Source organism: Eschrichtius robustus, chromosome 18, assembly GCF_028021215.1.
Source record: "Eschrichtius robustus isolate mEscRob2 chromosome 18, mEscRob2.pri, whole genome shotgun sequence".
Taxonomy (NCBI): domain Eukaryota; kingdom Metazoa; phylum Chordata; class Mammalia; order Artiodactyla; family Eschrichtiidae; genus Eschrichtius; species Eschrichtius robustus.
The window spans coordinates 26,285,754-26,302,559 of record NC_090841.1 but is presented as its reverse complement, the minus strand read 5'-3'; the positions used below and the strand labels follow the sequence as shown (position 1 = coordinate 26,302,559).

General features: G+C 36.8%; 1 protein-coding gene across 1 annotated transcript in view; it reads right to left on the bottom strand.

The window, feature by feature from the left end:
* Nucleotides 1–16,806, bottom strand: part of SUGT1 (SGT1 homolog, MIS12 kinetochore complex assembly cochaperone) — a 42,797-nt gene that overhangs the window by 6,201 nt on the left and 19,790 nt on the right. Inside the window, exons 11-12 of the mRNA XM_068526811.1 lie at nucleotides 7,469–7,559; nucleotides 2,992–3,173 (exon numbers count right to left, since the gene is read on the bottom strand). Of these exons, the coding sequence (XP_068382912.1) occupies nucleotides 2,992–3,173; nucleotides 7,469–7,559 (273 nt within the window). The remainder of the gene's footprint in view (nucleotides 1–2,991; nucleotides 3,174–7,468; nucleotides 7,560–16,806) is intronic.

Below are 16,806 nucleotides of genomic sequence, written 5' to 3'. Positions count from 1 at the left end.
TGACAGAACTTAAAGGTGAAATCAATAAATCCACAATTATAGCTGAAGGCCCTCTCTCAATCAGTAGAACAGTAAGACAGAAAATCAACCAAGAATATAAAAAAACTCAACAAGAATATCAATCAACAGGATCTAAGTGACACTTATAGAACACTCCATTCAACAAGAGTAGAATATACATTCTTTTCAAGTGGAATATATACTTAGGATAAGAAGTCTCAAGTGAAATCAAAATATATACTGAACTGAATAAAAATGAAAAAGTAACATCAAAATTTGTGGGAGACAGCTAAATTCTTCTGAGAGGGAAATTTATAGCATAAACACATATAATAGAAAAAAGAAAAAGGGTCAAATCAATAATCTAAGCTCACATCCGAAGAACCTATTAAAAAAAGAATAGCGAAATAAACCCAAAGCAAGCATAGGAAGAAAATAATTAAAAGCAGAAATAAATGAAATTTAGAACAAAAAAAATAGGAGGAAAAATTTAAGATCAACAAAAAGCTGATTCTTTGGGGGAAAAAAAGTCAATAAAATTGACAAACCCTAGCAAGACAAAGGAAAAAAAAAGAGAGAAAAGACACAAATTACCCCTGCAGTTCCCTTCAAAGCTGAAGGGACGCCTACCAACACTAACAACTTAAACGGACCAATTCCTCAAAAACAAACTACCACAAGTCACTCAGTATGAAATAGACAACCTGAAGAGTCCTATAAGCTATTAGGATAATGAAATTCATAATTTAAGATCTCCCAAAGAAAGAAGTATCAAGGCCTAGATGGCTTCACTGGTTTACAGAATCTTTAAAGACAACACTAATTCTACAAACACCCTCCCCCCAAAAAAGAAGAGGATGGAGCACTTCCCAATCCATTCTATGACGTATTACCCTGATACCAAAACCAGAAAAAGACAGCACCAAAAAAGAATACTGTAGACCAACATGCCTCATAAATATAGACACAAAAATGCTTAAAGTATTTGAAAATAGAATTGAGTAATATATAAAAAGAGTTATACACTATGACCAAGTGGGGTTTATCCCAGGGATGCAAAGCTGGTTCAACAGTAGAACAGTAGAAATCAATCATATTAATCATATAAAATCACCACTTTGACAAATTAAAGGAAAAAAATCACCTAATCGTATTGACCACATGCAGAAATATTGCAGAAAAAGTATTTGACAAGTCAACAGCCATTCATGATAAAAATCTCAGAAAAAAAGAAATAGAGCAAAACTTTCTTAACTTGATGATAAGCATCTACAAAAACCTACAGCTAACATTATACTTAATGATGAAAGACTGAATGGTTTTTCTCTTAAGATGGAGAACAAGGCATCGGTGTCTACTCTCACCAATCTTATTCAACATAGTGCTGGAAGTTCTAGCCAATAAAAGGAAATAAAGGGCACACATATTGGAAAGGAAGAAATTAAACTGTCCCTATTTGAAATACCTCCTTAGGTAGGTTTATTCCTAGGTATTTTATTCTTTTTGCTGAAATGGTGAATGGAATTGTTTCCGTAATTTCTCTTTCTGATCTTTTGTTGTTAGTGTATAGGAGCTGCAAGAGATTAAACTGTCCCTATTTGAAGATATGATTGTCTACACAGAAAATCACAAGGAATCACAAGGAATCTACCAAAAAAAGCTCCTAGAACCAGTAAGTGAGTTCAACAAGGCAAACAGAAGATAAATACAAGACAAACATTAAAAACAAAACAAAAAAACCCCTGTATTTCTAGATACTAACAACAAACACGGGGATGCCAAAATTAAACATATAATACCATTTATAATCACTCAAAAAAAAGAACCAAATACTTAGGCATATCTAGTAAAACACACAACTACTGAAGCCCACGCACCTAGTGCCCGTGCTCCGCAACAAGAGAAGCCACCACAATGAGAAGCCTGCGCACCTCAACGAAGAGTAGCCCCCGCTAGCCGCAACTAGAGAGAGCCCGCGCACAGCAATGAAGACCCAATGCAGCCAAAGTAAATAAATAAATAAACAAATAAACAAAAAAGAAATGTTCTCTATCTTAACTGTCAATATCATGGTTGTAATATTATAATTCTGCAAGATGTTTCTACTGGGGAAAACTGTAAAGGATATAAGGGATCTCTTATTACTTCTTCCAACTGCATGTGAGTCTACAATTATCTCAAAAGAAAAAGTTTAATTAAAAAAATTTTTAAGGCAATAGTGAAAAGCACAATCATGATCAGTTACCACTTGGTAACTTACATGGAATATCTGAGCCTCAAACACACTATTATCTATATATTAATTTTAATTATTAAATATTAACTTTAACTTTCTACTGTAAATATAAATGCCTTAAAAGAAGACAGTGACATTTCCAGAGCTACGGGTAAAAGTCAAATGATTACAGCTTCAAGCAAAATCTACATGGTTCTACAGTGATGACTAGTCATTAAAATCTCAGAACTTGAGGCCTAATTCAGGTGGTAATCATGCCCTGTCAAAAAGCCTGAATTTTCTTAATTAATACAGAAATTATTAACAAACCAATGAATAATTAATGTGCACCTTCTACTTGGCAAACACTGTTTGGGAAGTTTCCCTTCTATATTCTTCATCTGACACTGAGATTATACATGATACCAGAAGGTAAACACTGGAAGCTCACTCAGCTATTGTGATAAATCCAACTGGAATAACTCTATATCACCCACTAACTATAACCTTGGTATTTCTTAAGACTTCCAAGTTCTAACTCCCTGATGAAAAAACTTATTTGGAATATACCATTTGTTTCTCACCTCCTCCACAAGTTCCCAACTTCCTCAATAATTACTCTAAGTTTAGAGCAAGAACAAATGTTCAGACCAAGTCCATTCAAAATGGTCTCCCAACTATAGTACATGCAATCTGATCTGAAATTACATACTTATTTTTTTTTAATTTGTGAAATTTACTACTACAATAGATTTTCTTAAAGTTTATGTTCTTACAAATGATTTGTTCATGGCACGTTTCACTTCATCAGAACCATCTGAATAGATCTGCTGAAATAATTTGTTTAAAGCTGCATCTCCCTCCAACTTCTCATTCTTTTCTTCTTCTTTGATCTCACCAACCAATTTATCCCAATTTCTTGTATAATGAGATGATGATGGATACATCATCTTTACATCTATGGAGTAAAAAAAGACAAAAGTGATTAATCAACATGTGATTATGTCAAGCATACGTAACTTTCCGACCATGGTGTATACAACATCTTAGCAAATAGTTTAAGTCACTGAATTTCATGTTTGTAATAAATGTCTTTCTGACATATAAATCAATAATTAACATTTACACTTCTAAAAACTGAACCAGTTAGCATAATGTAAAATCTGGGAATTTCTTTGGAGCAAAATAACTCAAAGTGTAAACTTTTGGTACATTATGCAAAATTAGATTAAAAAACAGATCCTTCATGTTAATAATAGGAGAAACTGGGTGAGAAGCATACAGGAACCTTTACGTTTACAAAAAAGGTGCAAAGATAGTACAAACAATTCTAAAAATAGTAATTTTTTAAAAAGATGCTTCATTAACAAATTTCTCTAAACAGTTTTAATAAATGTTAAAAATGTGGCTTCTCCTGAGGTACTTGTATCTTTCAGAGTAGAAATAAGCTAAAAGTAATGAATTGCCAGGCCATCTGCCAGTGAGTTAAGACTCCATCCTCTCCCCACATTAAAAATATTAGATTACTTCAGTAGGAGAAAACAATAAAGAATTCCTGAATGTTGAAAAATACTACATGTGATGATCTAGAGTTCAGTGCCCACATCATGCACACATAGAAAATAATAATATTTGTAGGGCACACTGGGATAAACAGAGGTTGCTTGCAGCCAGAGAGGCAACGAACCCAGGGACTCAGGCACTGCCAAGGCTGCCCCAAAGACCAAGGGAATCAAGATCTTCCCACACAAATAATGAAAAAGTCACTCAACAGGTTACCTAAGAGCTGTAAGAGCAGTTCTGTCCACTATTCAATGGAAATATAATGTAAGCCACAAATGCGACTCACATACATAATTTAAAAATTTCTAGTAGCCACATTACTAAAAAGAATCAGGTGAAATGTATCCTAATAATATGTTTTATTTAGCCTAATACATGCAAAATAATATCAGGTCAACATGAAATCAATATAAAAATATTAAGATATTTTATATTCTTTTTTTCATCCTAAGTCTTCAAAATGTGGTATGTTATTTTACATTTAGAGCACATCTCAATCCAGACTAGTCATATTCCAAGTGGTCAACAGGTATAGGTGGCTTGCAGCTACTACCCTGGACAGTACAGCTATAGAGCTTTTAAAAAAACCTGATTCAAAATTTCCCTATGAGTATATTAGGACACATGAATGCTAGTCTAAATGTCCCTCTTGCACTGCTGCACAGAGCTCTATTTATGCCCTTTCTCAAAATAGTTGAGAACTACTAATTGTTCATTCTGCTTTTCCATCCTTTCTCTTCATCTGTAAACCAACTCCCTCCCTGCTCATCTTACCCCCACCCCACAACAAAACAAAACCACAGCACACCACAGTTTTATTCAGGGCAAGCATACTGTTTTCCAAATTTTATCTACCCTTCCTCTACAAGTAATCTCCTCTATCTTCTGTACATCTTCACTACTAGCCAAGAAAACAAAAACACGCGTGCCATGGTAAATTAAGAACCTAGGAAACATGGGTTTAATTAATCCTAATGCTGATTCGCCAGATGGGAGCACAGTTCTAATCTCCATTTTACAGATAAGAAAGCTGACCCAGATAGGTTAATCAACTTGCCCTTATCTGCAGTCTCCAGCTTGTCAAAAATCTCACAAGCATATTAACTCCTTACAAAAATATAACAGGTCAGGAGGAATAGCATCTTGAATCTCCAAGGCAGAGTTTAGAGTTTGTAACTGTAACACCAAAAAATCTTTAATCTCAGAAAAACGTTAACACCTGTAGTGTTAGTTCATCTGGTAGATGAACTACTGAGAGACAGGTAACCTAACTTCCTTGCTTATTCACCATAATATTGATGTCAAATAACTGCAAAGATACTCATGTCAGCAGAGACTTCCCATTGTTTAAAAATGCAGCAACAAGCAGCATCACACATGGGGTAGAAGAACCAGAGCCAGACTCTGAAGAGCTGGATTTAGTCTCAGGCAATGAAAACTGCTAGGTAATCTTAGGCAAACTGCTTAACCTTTCTGAGCCTGTAAAATAGGAAGAACAATACTAAGCTACCTACCATCAGGGCTGCTGTTAGACTCAGGTGATATACTATATTTAAAGTGTTGATATTTCTTTTAAAAAATGCTTTAAGCTATATATAAACCTCAATCCAAAAGTATCTGGGAGTCAGTCCCAAGAAGAGCGCATAACATCTTTACTATACCTTTCACATAAAGTGGGAAGTGGAAGCTTAATAAATAGCTTATATACCAACTTGAAGTATTTCAATTCTTAAAAATTATCTATTGGTGTCATTTCCCTGGCTTTGTTAATCATGCTATAGGTTAGTTACGATATTATCATGCAGGGAAACTGGGTGAAGGGTACATGGGAACTCTATTATTTCTGCAACTTCTATTAGAATCTAAAATTATTTCAAAATAAAATTTAAAAATGAATGATCTGGGCTTCCCTGGTGGCGCAGTGGTTGAGAATCTGCCTGCCAATGCAGGGAACACGGGTTCGAGCCCTGGTCTGGGAAGATCCCACATGCCGCGGAGCAACTGGGCCCGTGAGCCACAATTACTGAGCCTGCGCGTCTGGAGCCTGTGCTCCGCAACAAGAGAGGCCGCGATAGTGAGAGGCCCGCGCACCGCGATGAAGAGTGGCCCCCGCTTGCTGCAACTAGAGAGGGCCCTCGCACAGAAACGAAGACCCAACACAGCCATAAATAAATAAATAAAAATAAATTTAAAAAAAAAAAAAAAAAAAGGAAAACCACTCATCAATTCCCCAACCTTAAATAATTAAAAAAAAAAAAAATGAATGATCTGTTGGCTAACTTAGTGTCTTCTACAAAGTGCCACAAGGAAATTATATTTTCTGTTATAGAAGAAAGCAGTGAAAAATCTAAAAGTAGCTGAAACTTAGAGTTACCTCTTTTCAGTCATCAAATCAGAACATTATCTCTAATCAAAGGAAATTTCTCTCCATTCATTAATGAGGCCATTGCCATAGAATAGTCTTAGACTGTAGTTCTAAGTGTGTCATACAGATTAATCATTCCATTAGAAAATTACCTATGTGCCCATTGCCTATGCTCAGAATTGACCCCAACATAAAGTAGTCTGCCCCTTAAAGGGTAAGCAATCAACCTTAGTTTTCTACTCTATCCCTAAGCTTGCCTTAGGCCTTCATTAGCTGTTTGCCTCCACCTCTTAGAAATATACTGAGGGACTTCCCTGGTGGTGCAATGGTTAAGAATCTGCCTGCCAATGCAGGGGACACAGGTTCGATCTCCGGTCTGGGAAGATCCCACATGCTGCGGAGCAACTAAGCCCGTGCGCCACAACTACTGAGCCTGCGCTCTAGAGCCCGCGAGCCACAACTACTGAAGCCCGTGCTCCACAACAAGAGAAGCCGTCGCCGCAACGAGAAGCCCGTGCACCACAACGAAGAGTGCCCCTGCTCGCCACAACTGGAGAAAGTCCACGCACAGCAACGAAGACCCAACACGGCCAAAAATAAATAAATAAATTTATTAAAAAAAGAGAGAGAAATATACTGAAATGGGGAACTTCTTTGGTGGTCCAGTGGTTAAGACTCAGCGCTCCCAATGCTGGGGGCCTGTTTGATCCCTGGTCGGGGAACCAAGATCCCACATGGCACAACTAAGTCTGTGTGCTACAACTACTGAACCACACAACTAGAGAAGCCCGCACACCACAACGAAGACTCAGCACAGCCAAAAAATGAGAGACAGACAGAGAGACATAGACAGAGAGAGAGAGAGAAATGGGCTAGATACTTTTCACTGTGAAGCCCTGAAATTCCAGGAAATTAGAGTTGACATAATTAGAAGAAACAGAAAGGAATAAATAAGAGGGGAGAAGAGGAGGAAATACATCAGCAGAGTAAACTACTAATTCACGTAAAACACAGAAAGAAAAAATAGGAAAGGCCAACACACAAAAGCAAACAACCCCCAACTGACGTCACAAACTGACATGATAAACAATAAATCCCAATTCCCTCTGGGCTTTTGCTGCCATTTATCTGTATTCTTATGGAGTTTAAGAAGTTAGAACCATCATAAGAAATACTCTGTTTTCATTACAGAGCAACCTCCTTATATTCAATGTATCGTATCTTGGGAACATAAATAATGAAAGTAGAAAGAATACTCATTACTATTTAATTTCAACTATATAACACAATATGAATTTAAAGCTCATCAAGGCCAGAAAACAAACCTGTTATGAACCGTCTGGGGTTAGGCACATCTCCTTGCCCCTCTAGCTTTTCCCATCTCACAGCCTCTGGCTTTTTCATTTTAATTTCAATCTGGAGGAAACACCAAATAAAATCTATTATTCAATGTAAAATACACAAAACAGTGAAAAAAATGCAATTTCTTTAACTTATCAATGTTTTATAAGAATAGTGTCCTCGAACAGTTTCCTTAAACTATACAAAGTTAAATTCGAAAAACTTGAAACATTTATTTTGTTTCTACTTAAAAGCCACCCTTCAAAAACAATATACATACACACTATAAACTACAATTAAGAGTCTTGAAATCCATATGCTTTTCTTCTTCTAAAGCAGTGTTGTCAACCAGGGGTAATTTTGTCCCCAGGGGAAATCTGGCAATGTCTGGAGACACTGTTGGGTCATCACAACTGAGGTGGGGGTGAGGAGTGACTAGGGGTACTACTAAACATCCTACAATATGCAGGGCAACTCCCATGACAAAGAATTATCCAGCCCCAAACGTTAACAGTGCCCACCACTGAGAAACCATGTTCTAAAGGAATTACTATATTTGCATGTACATTAACCTGTTTTAGAGTAGAGAAATTCATTCCTTTGTATAAAAATGATACAAGTGCAACTGAGGGCAGTCATCAGTTAGACCCCTTAAACTATAACTTGCTTGATAAATAACATCCTGTAACCTGCCTTCACTGATTAAGCTCACTTTAATTGTTCTTGCAAATTGCATACCCTCCAAGTTCCATGTAGCTTGAACAACATATCACAAGACTCCTTTAGCCATCCCCTATATAAAACACCTCTGATATATGGGGCATTATAGTAATGGTAACTGTTTTCCAGGAACATGGAGCTACTCTTGCCCAGTTCAAACCAGTCAAGACCACTGACCACTCAACTGGGCCATCTCGAGTATCTCATGGATGACCTTTTGACATCAGAGGGCAAAAAATCTTCACCCTCAAATCATGCTAACGCCATTTTCTGAACATGCATCCCGTGAAGAAGCACGTAACTCAGATATGCCTACACAGAACACCGATGACCTCACTTCATCATCGTTTCCCGCACCTCAGACCACCTTGCTTCTTTATCCCATAAATATCCCAAGCCCCTCACCTCTGGTGAGGCAGATACAAGATTTGTTCTCCCATCTCCTCATTCGGCTGCCTCACAAACAAACCCTTTCTCTTTTGCAAACCCCGTGTCCCAGTGTTTGCCTTGCTATGCACTGGGTAAATGGACCTGGTTTGATAACACAAGTTATGCTAACATTTTTACAATCATTCATTCAATAATCATCAAACACCTACTGTGACCAAGAAATAGTCTTCAGGAATGTGAGGGATTTTTTAAATACTAAAGGCATTATCCTTGACCATTCAGTAGTATGTGAAATACTCGAAAAAAAGTTACTCAAAAGGCAACTAAATGTTCTAAAAGCTCAGGAGAGATCACACCTGGCTGTGAATAGGAAAGGTTTCGGGGCACCTTGAAGGGCTGTGAGGGGTAGGAGCATTTGCAATGGTGGAAAGGTTAGGTCTCCAGAGGCAAAGGGAATTGCATAAAACTGAAGCCGTGAGGTGTGAAAGGACACACTGCATCAGGCAGCAGGATTTGTGTTAGAGCAGTGAAAAATACAGATGGAAAAAAAGGTGTAAGACAGACTATGAGGAGCTTCTGAAGGCTAAACTAAGGCCATTTACTAAAATGAAATGTTAAAAGCATCCTAAAAGCATTTTTAACTCTCTAATCAAGGCTGGTCCCTTAGAATCTATCCTTAACCCTAACGTACACTCACATAGCACTTACCTTGTGCTTTCCTTATTCAAATAATGCTCTCGCCCTCATTTTTAGCCTAGCAAAAATAAGCATTTACAGTGCTGGTAAACACAGTTATAATGATTATGCAAATAGTTTAAGAATCAAATTAGAATTTTATATTCTAATGCTTTTTCTAAGAAAAGAATTACTACTTTTGTAAGTAGAAAAACACCCAGAAGACAGACTTTAAAAAAAGAAAAGCCTACTGTGTCACACTTTGGTACTTTGACCCCTTTGGGGAAGATGAATCATTTAAATTAACAATTACTGGTAATCTTTCTACCAACAGCATTTAGGGGGAGAATCCTTAAAATGTGCATTTTAAAATACTTTAACAAAAAACTAAAAGAAATCTGCCAATATTTTCAGTCAGATATGAAGTGATGGAATGGAAGGGTATTTTCTCAAGGCGCATAGAAATGTAACAAAAAATGTTTTCACGAGAAAAACAGGAAACAAATCTCACTAGAAAAGGGGCAAAACAATTAGCATTTTTAATGTAATTTACATGTTTAAGTTCTACATAAATAAAATCAAACATTTAAAAGGATCTCCAGAATTCCCTAAAATGAACTATGATTAACATTTATAAAGTAAAATACTATCAATATCTTCTCATACACAGTATTAAGTGAAAGTACTCTGATTATTTTAAGCTGTCACTGCTGGGATATTTATCAAAAAGGGTCAGAAATCCAACAGCTGGCAATGACACAGAAATAGTTACTGAAAAGGACTATTAATATTATACTAAAACTTAAAACTGCATCTTGCTCCTTTAATTTTCAACTCATCCAGAAATGAAGACCTCACAAACAGCGTGTACATCAACACTATCCTTAACTAACCTCCGCCACGGGGCACCCTATATTCACACGTGTTCCTGAGCTAAGCACCATCTATAAAAAGTCCCCTGTTTCACATGAAGGGCACTCACATCTCTGAAAGCCTCTATAACCTAAATAATTGTGCATTATGAACAAAGAGGCCTTTATAAAGCCAAAGCCCTAAGTCACAACCTGTTTCAACTGAGACATGCTGACCTGAACTTGAAATTATACTTAATCCATTCATTAAAAGAGGTGTACATAATAAACCACTTAAAACAGCTTTTTTAAAAGGTAAAAGGGGGGAGGACTAATATTCTATGAATTCCGTTTTACACCTACTTCACTTTTAATGCTTATATATGCTTTTAAAAATGATTCTGACAGATACTTCTCAAATTACCACCAGTACAATTTCAGATATTTTTATTGGGACCATTAATCGGCCATTCTATTTTTATTTAAGTCAAAAATAATTTAAAAGTTAACTTAAAACTTTGGTAGTTCATAACTAATGAGAACCTACTGTATAGCACAGAGAACTCTACTCAGTGCTCTGTGGTGACCCAAATGGGAAGGAAATCCAAAAACGAGGAGATATATGAATATGTATAGCTGATTCATTTTGCTGTACAGTAGAAATGGACACAGCTTTGTAAAGTAACTGTACTCAAATTAAAAAAACAAAACAAAACAAAAAAACCTTTGGTAGTTTGCTTGAATGTTGCTCTCATATGCACAGGGAAGACTTTCAATGTGCCATAATATCCCAAAGCAGTATTCACAAACTACTAATAAGAATCCCTCCTCTGTTGGGTTGTCAGTTTTCAATATTATGTGTACTACCACCCACTTCTAAGGTCTCCTTTGCACAGCAGTTTAATTTTTTCCAATGAATGGAACTTCAGGTTTAAAGAAACGCCATACTTCTAAAGGGTCATGGCATCCAGACACTACCTCCTTAAAAAGAGGTAAGTGACCTCCCACTTACTACTACAAATTGATGGTGAAGGAATCTTTCCCAGAGACTAGAGGGCTGTGCAGTTTACTGGTAAACTTTTTTTTCAGGCAAACTTTTGAGAACCATCTGTTTCAAGCCTGTAGTCAATAAATAAGTGTTTCCTGATCTCTAGAATGCAGCTTTTCCAGTATTCTCTCGCTCAGCTCTTTGCACATTTAATTGCTGTATCACAACCCTCTGTCCAATATTAGAATAGCTCAGTCTTCCCTGAGGCCAGACTGCACATCTACTGTCTTTATTTTTACACTCAAATCATTTTATAATTGTTTTTAATGCAAAAGATGGTAATGAATGAAGAGGAACTGAATAAACTTCTCCAAAGTTCTAGAAGCTCAGTTCAAGTATTTACTGAGTACCTACTGTGAGCATAAGACCACCACCTCTATTCTTCTTGAAGAAATCAATCAGAAGACACATTCCCATAAACAAAAAATTCCAGCATCCATCATCTGTAGTGACAGACCTAAGTTTTGGGAAATATCTAATTATCTGGAAGGAAGTATGCCAAAATGTCATCAGTAATGAGACTGAGTGATTACATTCTCAGCTCACTTATATTTTTCCAAATTTTCTATGATATGCATTTATTGCTTTTACAACCTGAATAAAAATCTAAATCATCAGTATTAAATAATAATAGCAGTAATATTTATTGAGCACTTATTACATACCCCATGTACTAAGTGCTTCATATACATCATCTCACTTAACAGAAAGTGAGAGGAGAAAATCACCTATATTTTAGAGATGAGAGAGCCAATAAATAGAGTAACCTGCTGGAAGTGTCTTTTTCTTCTAGAAGTTTTACTTATTTTATTTCCTCAGAAATAAGCAGAGGTTGAGGACAAGTCAAAAACAGTCAGTTGTGTAATTCCAAAAGAGTCACAAATAGCTGCCACTTGCTAGATGTATGACTAATCTCACTGAGCCTCAGTTTCGCTTGTAAAATGGGATTAGTAGGGTCTACCTCACTTAGGATTCTTTTGAGGATTAAATAAAACCACGTATGAAAACAATATAGCATTGTGTCTGGCACATAACAACTGAATGCTATTATGAATATCTTCATCATTGTTACAATTAGCTGAAAATCTGGGCAAATTATTTTACATCTCTAGGTTCAGTTTCCATACCTGTAAAAAGATAATAACAATACCTACACCATGCACTAACTGTGAGGATTACATGGGATAATACACAGCAATCAAAACAGTTACCTACTGTAATTCTCCAAAGGTCAAACAACATGGCATTGGCTAAATAAGCTACGGTAAATGCCTATAATGAAATACTTTGCTGTAAAACATCTAAGGGCATAAAAAAAAATACCCATAATGAATAAGTTTAACAAGACATCTACAGACAGTATGGACAGTAAAATCCTTTTCTTTTGAAAATACATGTATATACATTAATAGAAAAGGCAGCTCTACAATTTGTGGATATCAGCAGCTAAAGTTATTTAAAAAAAAACAAAAAACAACAACAACAAAAAAAACCCTATTACCACGACCATATCAAAAAGGCATAACAAAACAATAATCCAAAACCCCACACACATCTGTGTGTTTAAAAAAGCAGTAGTATCCTGCCGGGACACCTCCAACCCCATTATATCATAATTAAGATTCTTCTATGAATATCAAGAAAAGGAATTTTAAAACTTCTCAAATGTTAGTGGGTTAAGAAGGCAGAAGGGGGCTATTTGTCTCTAAGACACACATTTTTATTTCCCACAATTTCAGTTAAAAGCCTTCATATTTTATATTGATATAATACAAAAAATTACTTTGACGAAAAATAGGAACACAAGAACATTTCTACAAGGGCAAATTTACTCCAAAGGATTCTGAGAATACTAATTTTTTCTTACAGGGAGTGAATAGTAATCTTTAAAATGAATATTTCACAGCATAGCTGTTACTGAAGTTATAATCCTGTGATTGTGATAAGAGAATATTGTCATGATATTAACAAAATGAAATAAAAGAACCATTACAGTTTAAAAAAAAAATGGATTAATAGGCAGATATGTAAGCTGCTATTCAGTACAACGTAGAAATAACTATCAAAGGTACTAAAAAAATATGAATTCTAAGAAAAACATATTACATATTACACTGTAAAACATTTAATTAAGGGAATTCCCTGGCAGTCCAGTGGTTAGGACTCAGCGCTTTCACTGCCAGGGCCCAGGTTCAATCCCTGGTCAGGGAATTAAGCTCTTGCAAGCTGAGCAGTGTGGCCCCCCCCCCCAAAAAAAAAAAAATTAGTTAAGAAATGCTATTTCAGTATCTTAAGGATACTACCTCTTCCTCTTTTCATTGTAAATTATATTTTGTTCGAATTAATAACACTTAACCAATGGTTATACATAAATATACAACATGCATATTTATTTGAAGGTGAGAAAGAAAACAGGATTCTCAAAAGGCAAAGAAATAGCCCTTTTAAACCACAGATTTTACAGACTCTCTAATTTCAGGCATATTTTCCCAAGCAAAATGCACCTTTTTCTCCAACCACATAAATGATTCAAGACACCTGCAAACGTATGAAAAGCAAATTACTATTTTTCCCTTTTAGTGTCATCACTAAATAAGACTCAGTAACCCAGAGAAAGATTTTCAGTATTTTAACATTGTCTCCCTCTGCTGTATAAAAAAGATTCAAAAATTTCATCATTTCCATTAAGATATAATTAAGTACAATTCTTTCCATTTGTTTCCCATAAAACACAGCTTAAAAACTGGTAGTTTAACAAAGTAATATATATTACTTTGGGTTAGGACAATAAAAATAATCATCCTCCAGAATATATTCTACAAATAAAAATTCTTTAGTCCAGACTTAGAAAAACCTATGAAAAGAAGCAACTGCTTTACAGAAGTATAAGTATTTTTCCTGGGTCACGCTGAACAATTTAGTAAACTTGTGAACTTGGGGAAGGCATTGTAAGTCCATGAACCTCAATTTCTTTTAACCTGTAAAACTAAGAAGGAAAATACTTACTACACCCTGCCAACTTCATAAGGCCAACATCAGAATCCAATATAAATTCATTCTCTGAACAATTGCTGACCACCGACTCACTACAAACAGTGCATAGGGCTAGGGTTGCCAAATTTAGCAAATGAAACATACTTATATTTAAAAATTATTCAGTTTGCCAGCCCGCCAAGCTGAGGTGTCAGATCAGCCATTTCTCACTAGTCACTGATGTGAAGTGCCGGGTGTGAGGCCTCTGCATGAAGCACCCTGTGAACAAGTGAAACTAGAGGAAGCACAAAGGAAAAGAAAAAAAAAAAACAAGAATTGTGTCTTGCGAATTCCTCTTGCGAGAGCACCGTAATCACAACTAACTGCTGAACAATCATCGACAGGAAGACACTGGAACTCACCAAAAAAGACACCCCACAACCAAAGACAAAGGAGAAGATGCAATGAGACGGTAGGAGGGGCACAATCATAATAAAATCAAATTCCATAACCACTGGGTGGGTGACTCACAAACTGGAGAACACTTACACCACAGAAGTCCACCCACTGGAGTGAAGGTTCTGAGACCCATGTCAGGCGTCCCAACCTGGGGGTCCAGCAACGGGAGGAGGAATTCCTAGAGAATCACACTTTGAAGGCTACCGGGATTTGATTGCAGGACTCTGACAGGACTGGGGGAAACACAGACTCCACTCTTGGAGGGCGCACACAAAGTAGTGTGCCCACCAGGACCCAGGGGGAAGGAGCAGTGACCCCATAGGAGACTGAACCAGACCTACCTGCTAGTATTGGAGGGTCTCCGGCAGAGGCAGGGGGCAGATGTGACTCACCATGGGGACAAGGACACTGGCAGCAGAAGTTCTGGGAAGTACCCCTTGGTGAACCCTCCTGGAGTCTGCCATTAGCCCCACCAAAGAGCCAGGTAGGCTCCAGTGCTGGGTCACCTCAGGTCAAACAACCAACAGGGAGGAACCCAGCATCACCGATCAGCAGACAAGCGGATTAAAGTTTTACTGAGCTCTGCCCACCAAAGTAACACCCAGCTCTACCCACCACCAGTTCCTCCCATCAGGAAGCTTGCACAAGCCTCTTAGATAGCCTCATCCACCACAGGGCAGACAGCAGAAGCAAAAAGAACTACAATCCTGCAGCCTGTGGAATGAAAACCATATTCACAGAAAGAGAGACAAAATAAAAAGGCAGAGGACTATGCACCAGATGAAGGAACAAAATAAAACCCCAGAAAAACTACTAAATGAAATGGAGATAGGCAACCTTCCAGAAAAAGAATTCAGAATAACGATAGTGAAGATGATACAGGACCTCGGAAAAAGAATGGAGGCAAAGATGGAGAAGATGAAAGAAATGTTTAACAAAGACCCCAAAGAGTTAAAGAACAAACACCTAGAAGAATTAAAGAACACACAAACAGAGACGAACAATACAATAACTGAAATGAAAAATACACTAGACGGAACCAATAGCAGAATAACTGAGGCAGAAGAATGGATAAGTGACCTGGAAGACAGAATGATGGAATTCACTGCCGCTGAACAGAATGAAGAAAAAAGAATGAAAAGAAATGAAGACAGCCTAAGAGACCTCTGGGACAACATTAAATGCACCAAAATCCACATTATAGGGGTCTCAGAAGGAGAAGAGAGAGACAAAGGACCCAGGAAAATATCTGAAGAGACTACAGTTGAAAACTCCCTAACATAGGAAAGGAAATAGCCACCCAAGTCCAGGAAGCTGAGAGTCCCAGGCAGGATAAACCCAAGGAGAAAAAGGTCAAGACATATAGTAGTCGAAATGACAAAAATTAAAGACAAAGAAAAATTATTAAAAGCAACAAGGGAAAAACGACAAATAACATACAAGGGAGTTCCCATAAAGTTAACACCTGATTTCTCAGCAGAAAATCTACAAGCCAGAAGGGAGTGGAACAATATATTTAAAGTGATGAAAAGGAAGAACCTACAACCAAGATTACTCTACCCGGCAAGGATCTCATTCAGACAATCAAAAGCTTTACAGACAAGGAGAAGCTAAGAGAATCCAGCACCACCAAACCAGCTCTACAACAAATGCTAAAGGAACTTCTCTAAATGGGAAACACAACAGAAGAAAAGAACCTACAAAAAAAAGCTCAAAACAATTAAAAACATGGTAACAGGAACATATATATCGATAATTACCTTAAACATGAATAGATTAAATGCTCCAACCAAAAGACACAGGCTTGCTGAAAGGATACAAACACAAGACCCACATATATGCTGTCTACAAGAGACCCACTTCAGACCTAGGGACACATACAGACTGAAAGTGAGAGGATGGAAAAAGATATTCCATGCAAATGGAAATCAAAAGAAAGCTGGAGTAGCAATACTCATATCAGGTAAAATAGACTTTAAAATAAAGAATGTTACAAGAGACAAGAAAGGCCACTACCTAATGATTAAGGGATTAATCCAAAAAGAAGATATAACAATTATAAATATATATGTACCCAACAAAGCAGCACCTCAGTACATAAGGCAAATGCTAACAGCTATAAAAGAGAAAACTGACAGTAACACAATAATAGTGGGGGAACTTAACACCTCACTTACACCAATGGACAGAAAATCCAGACAGAAAA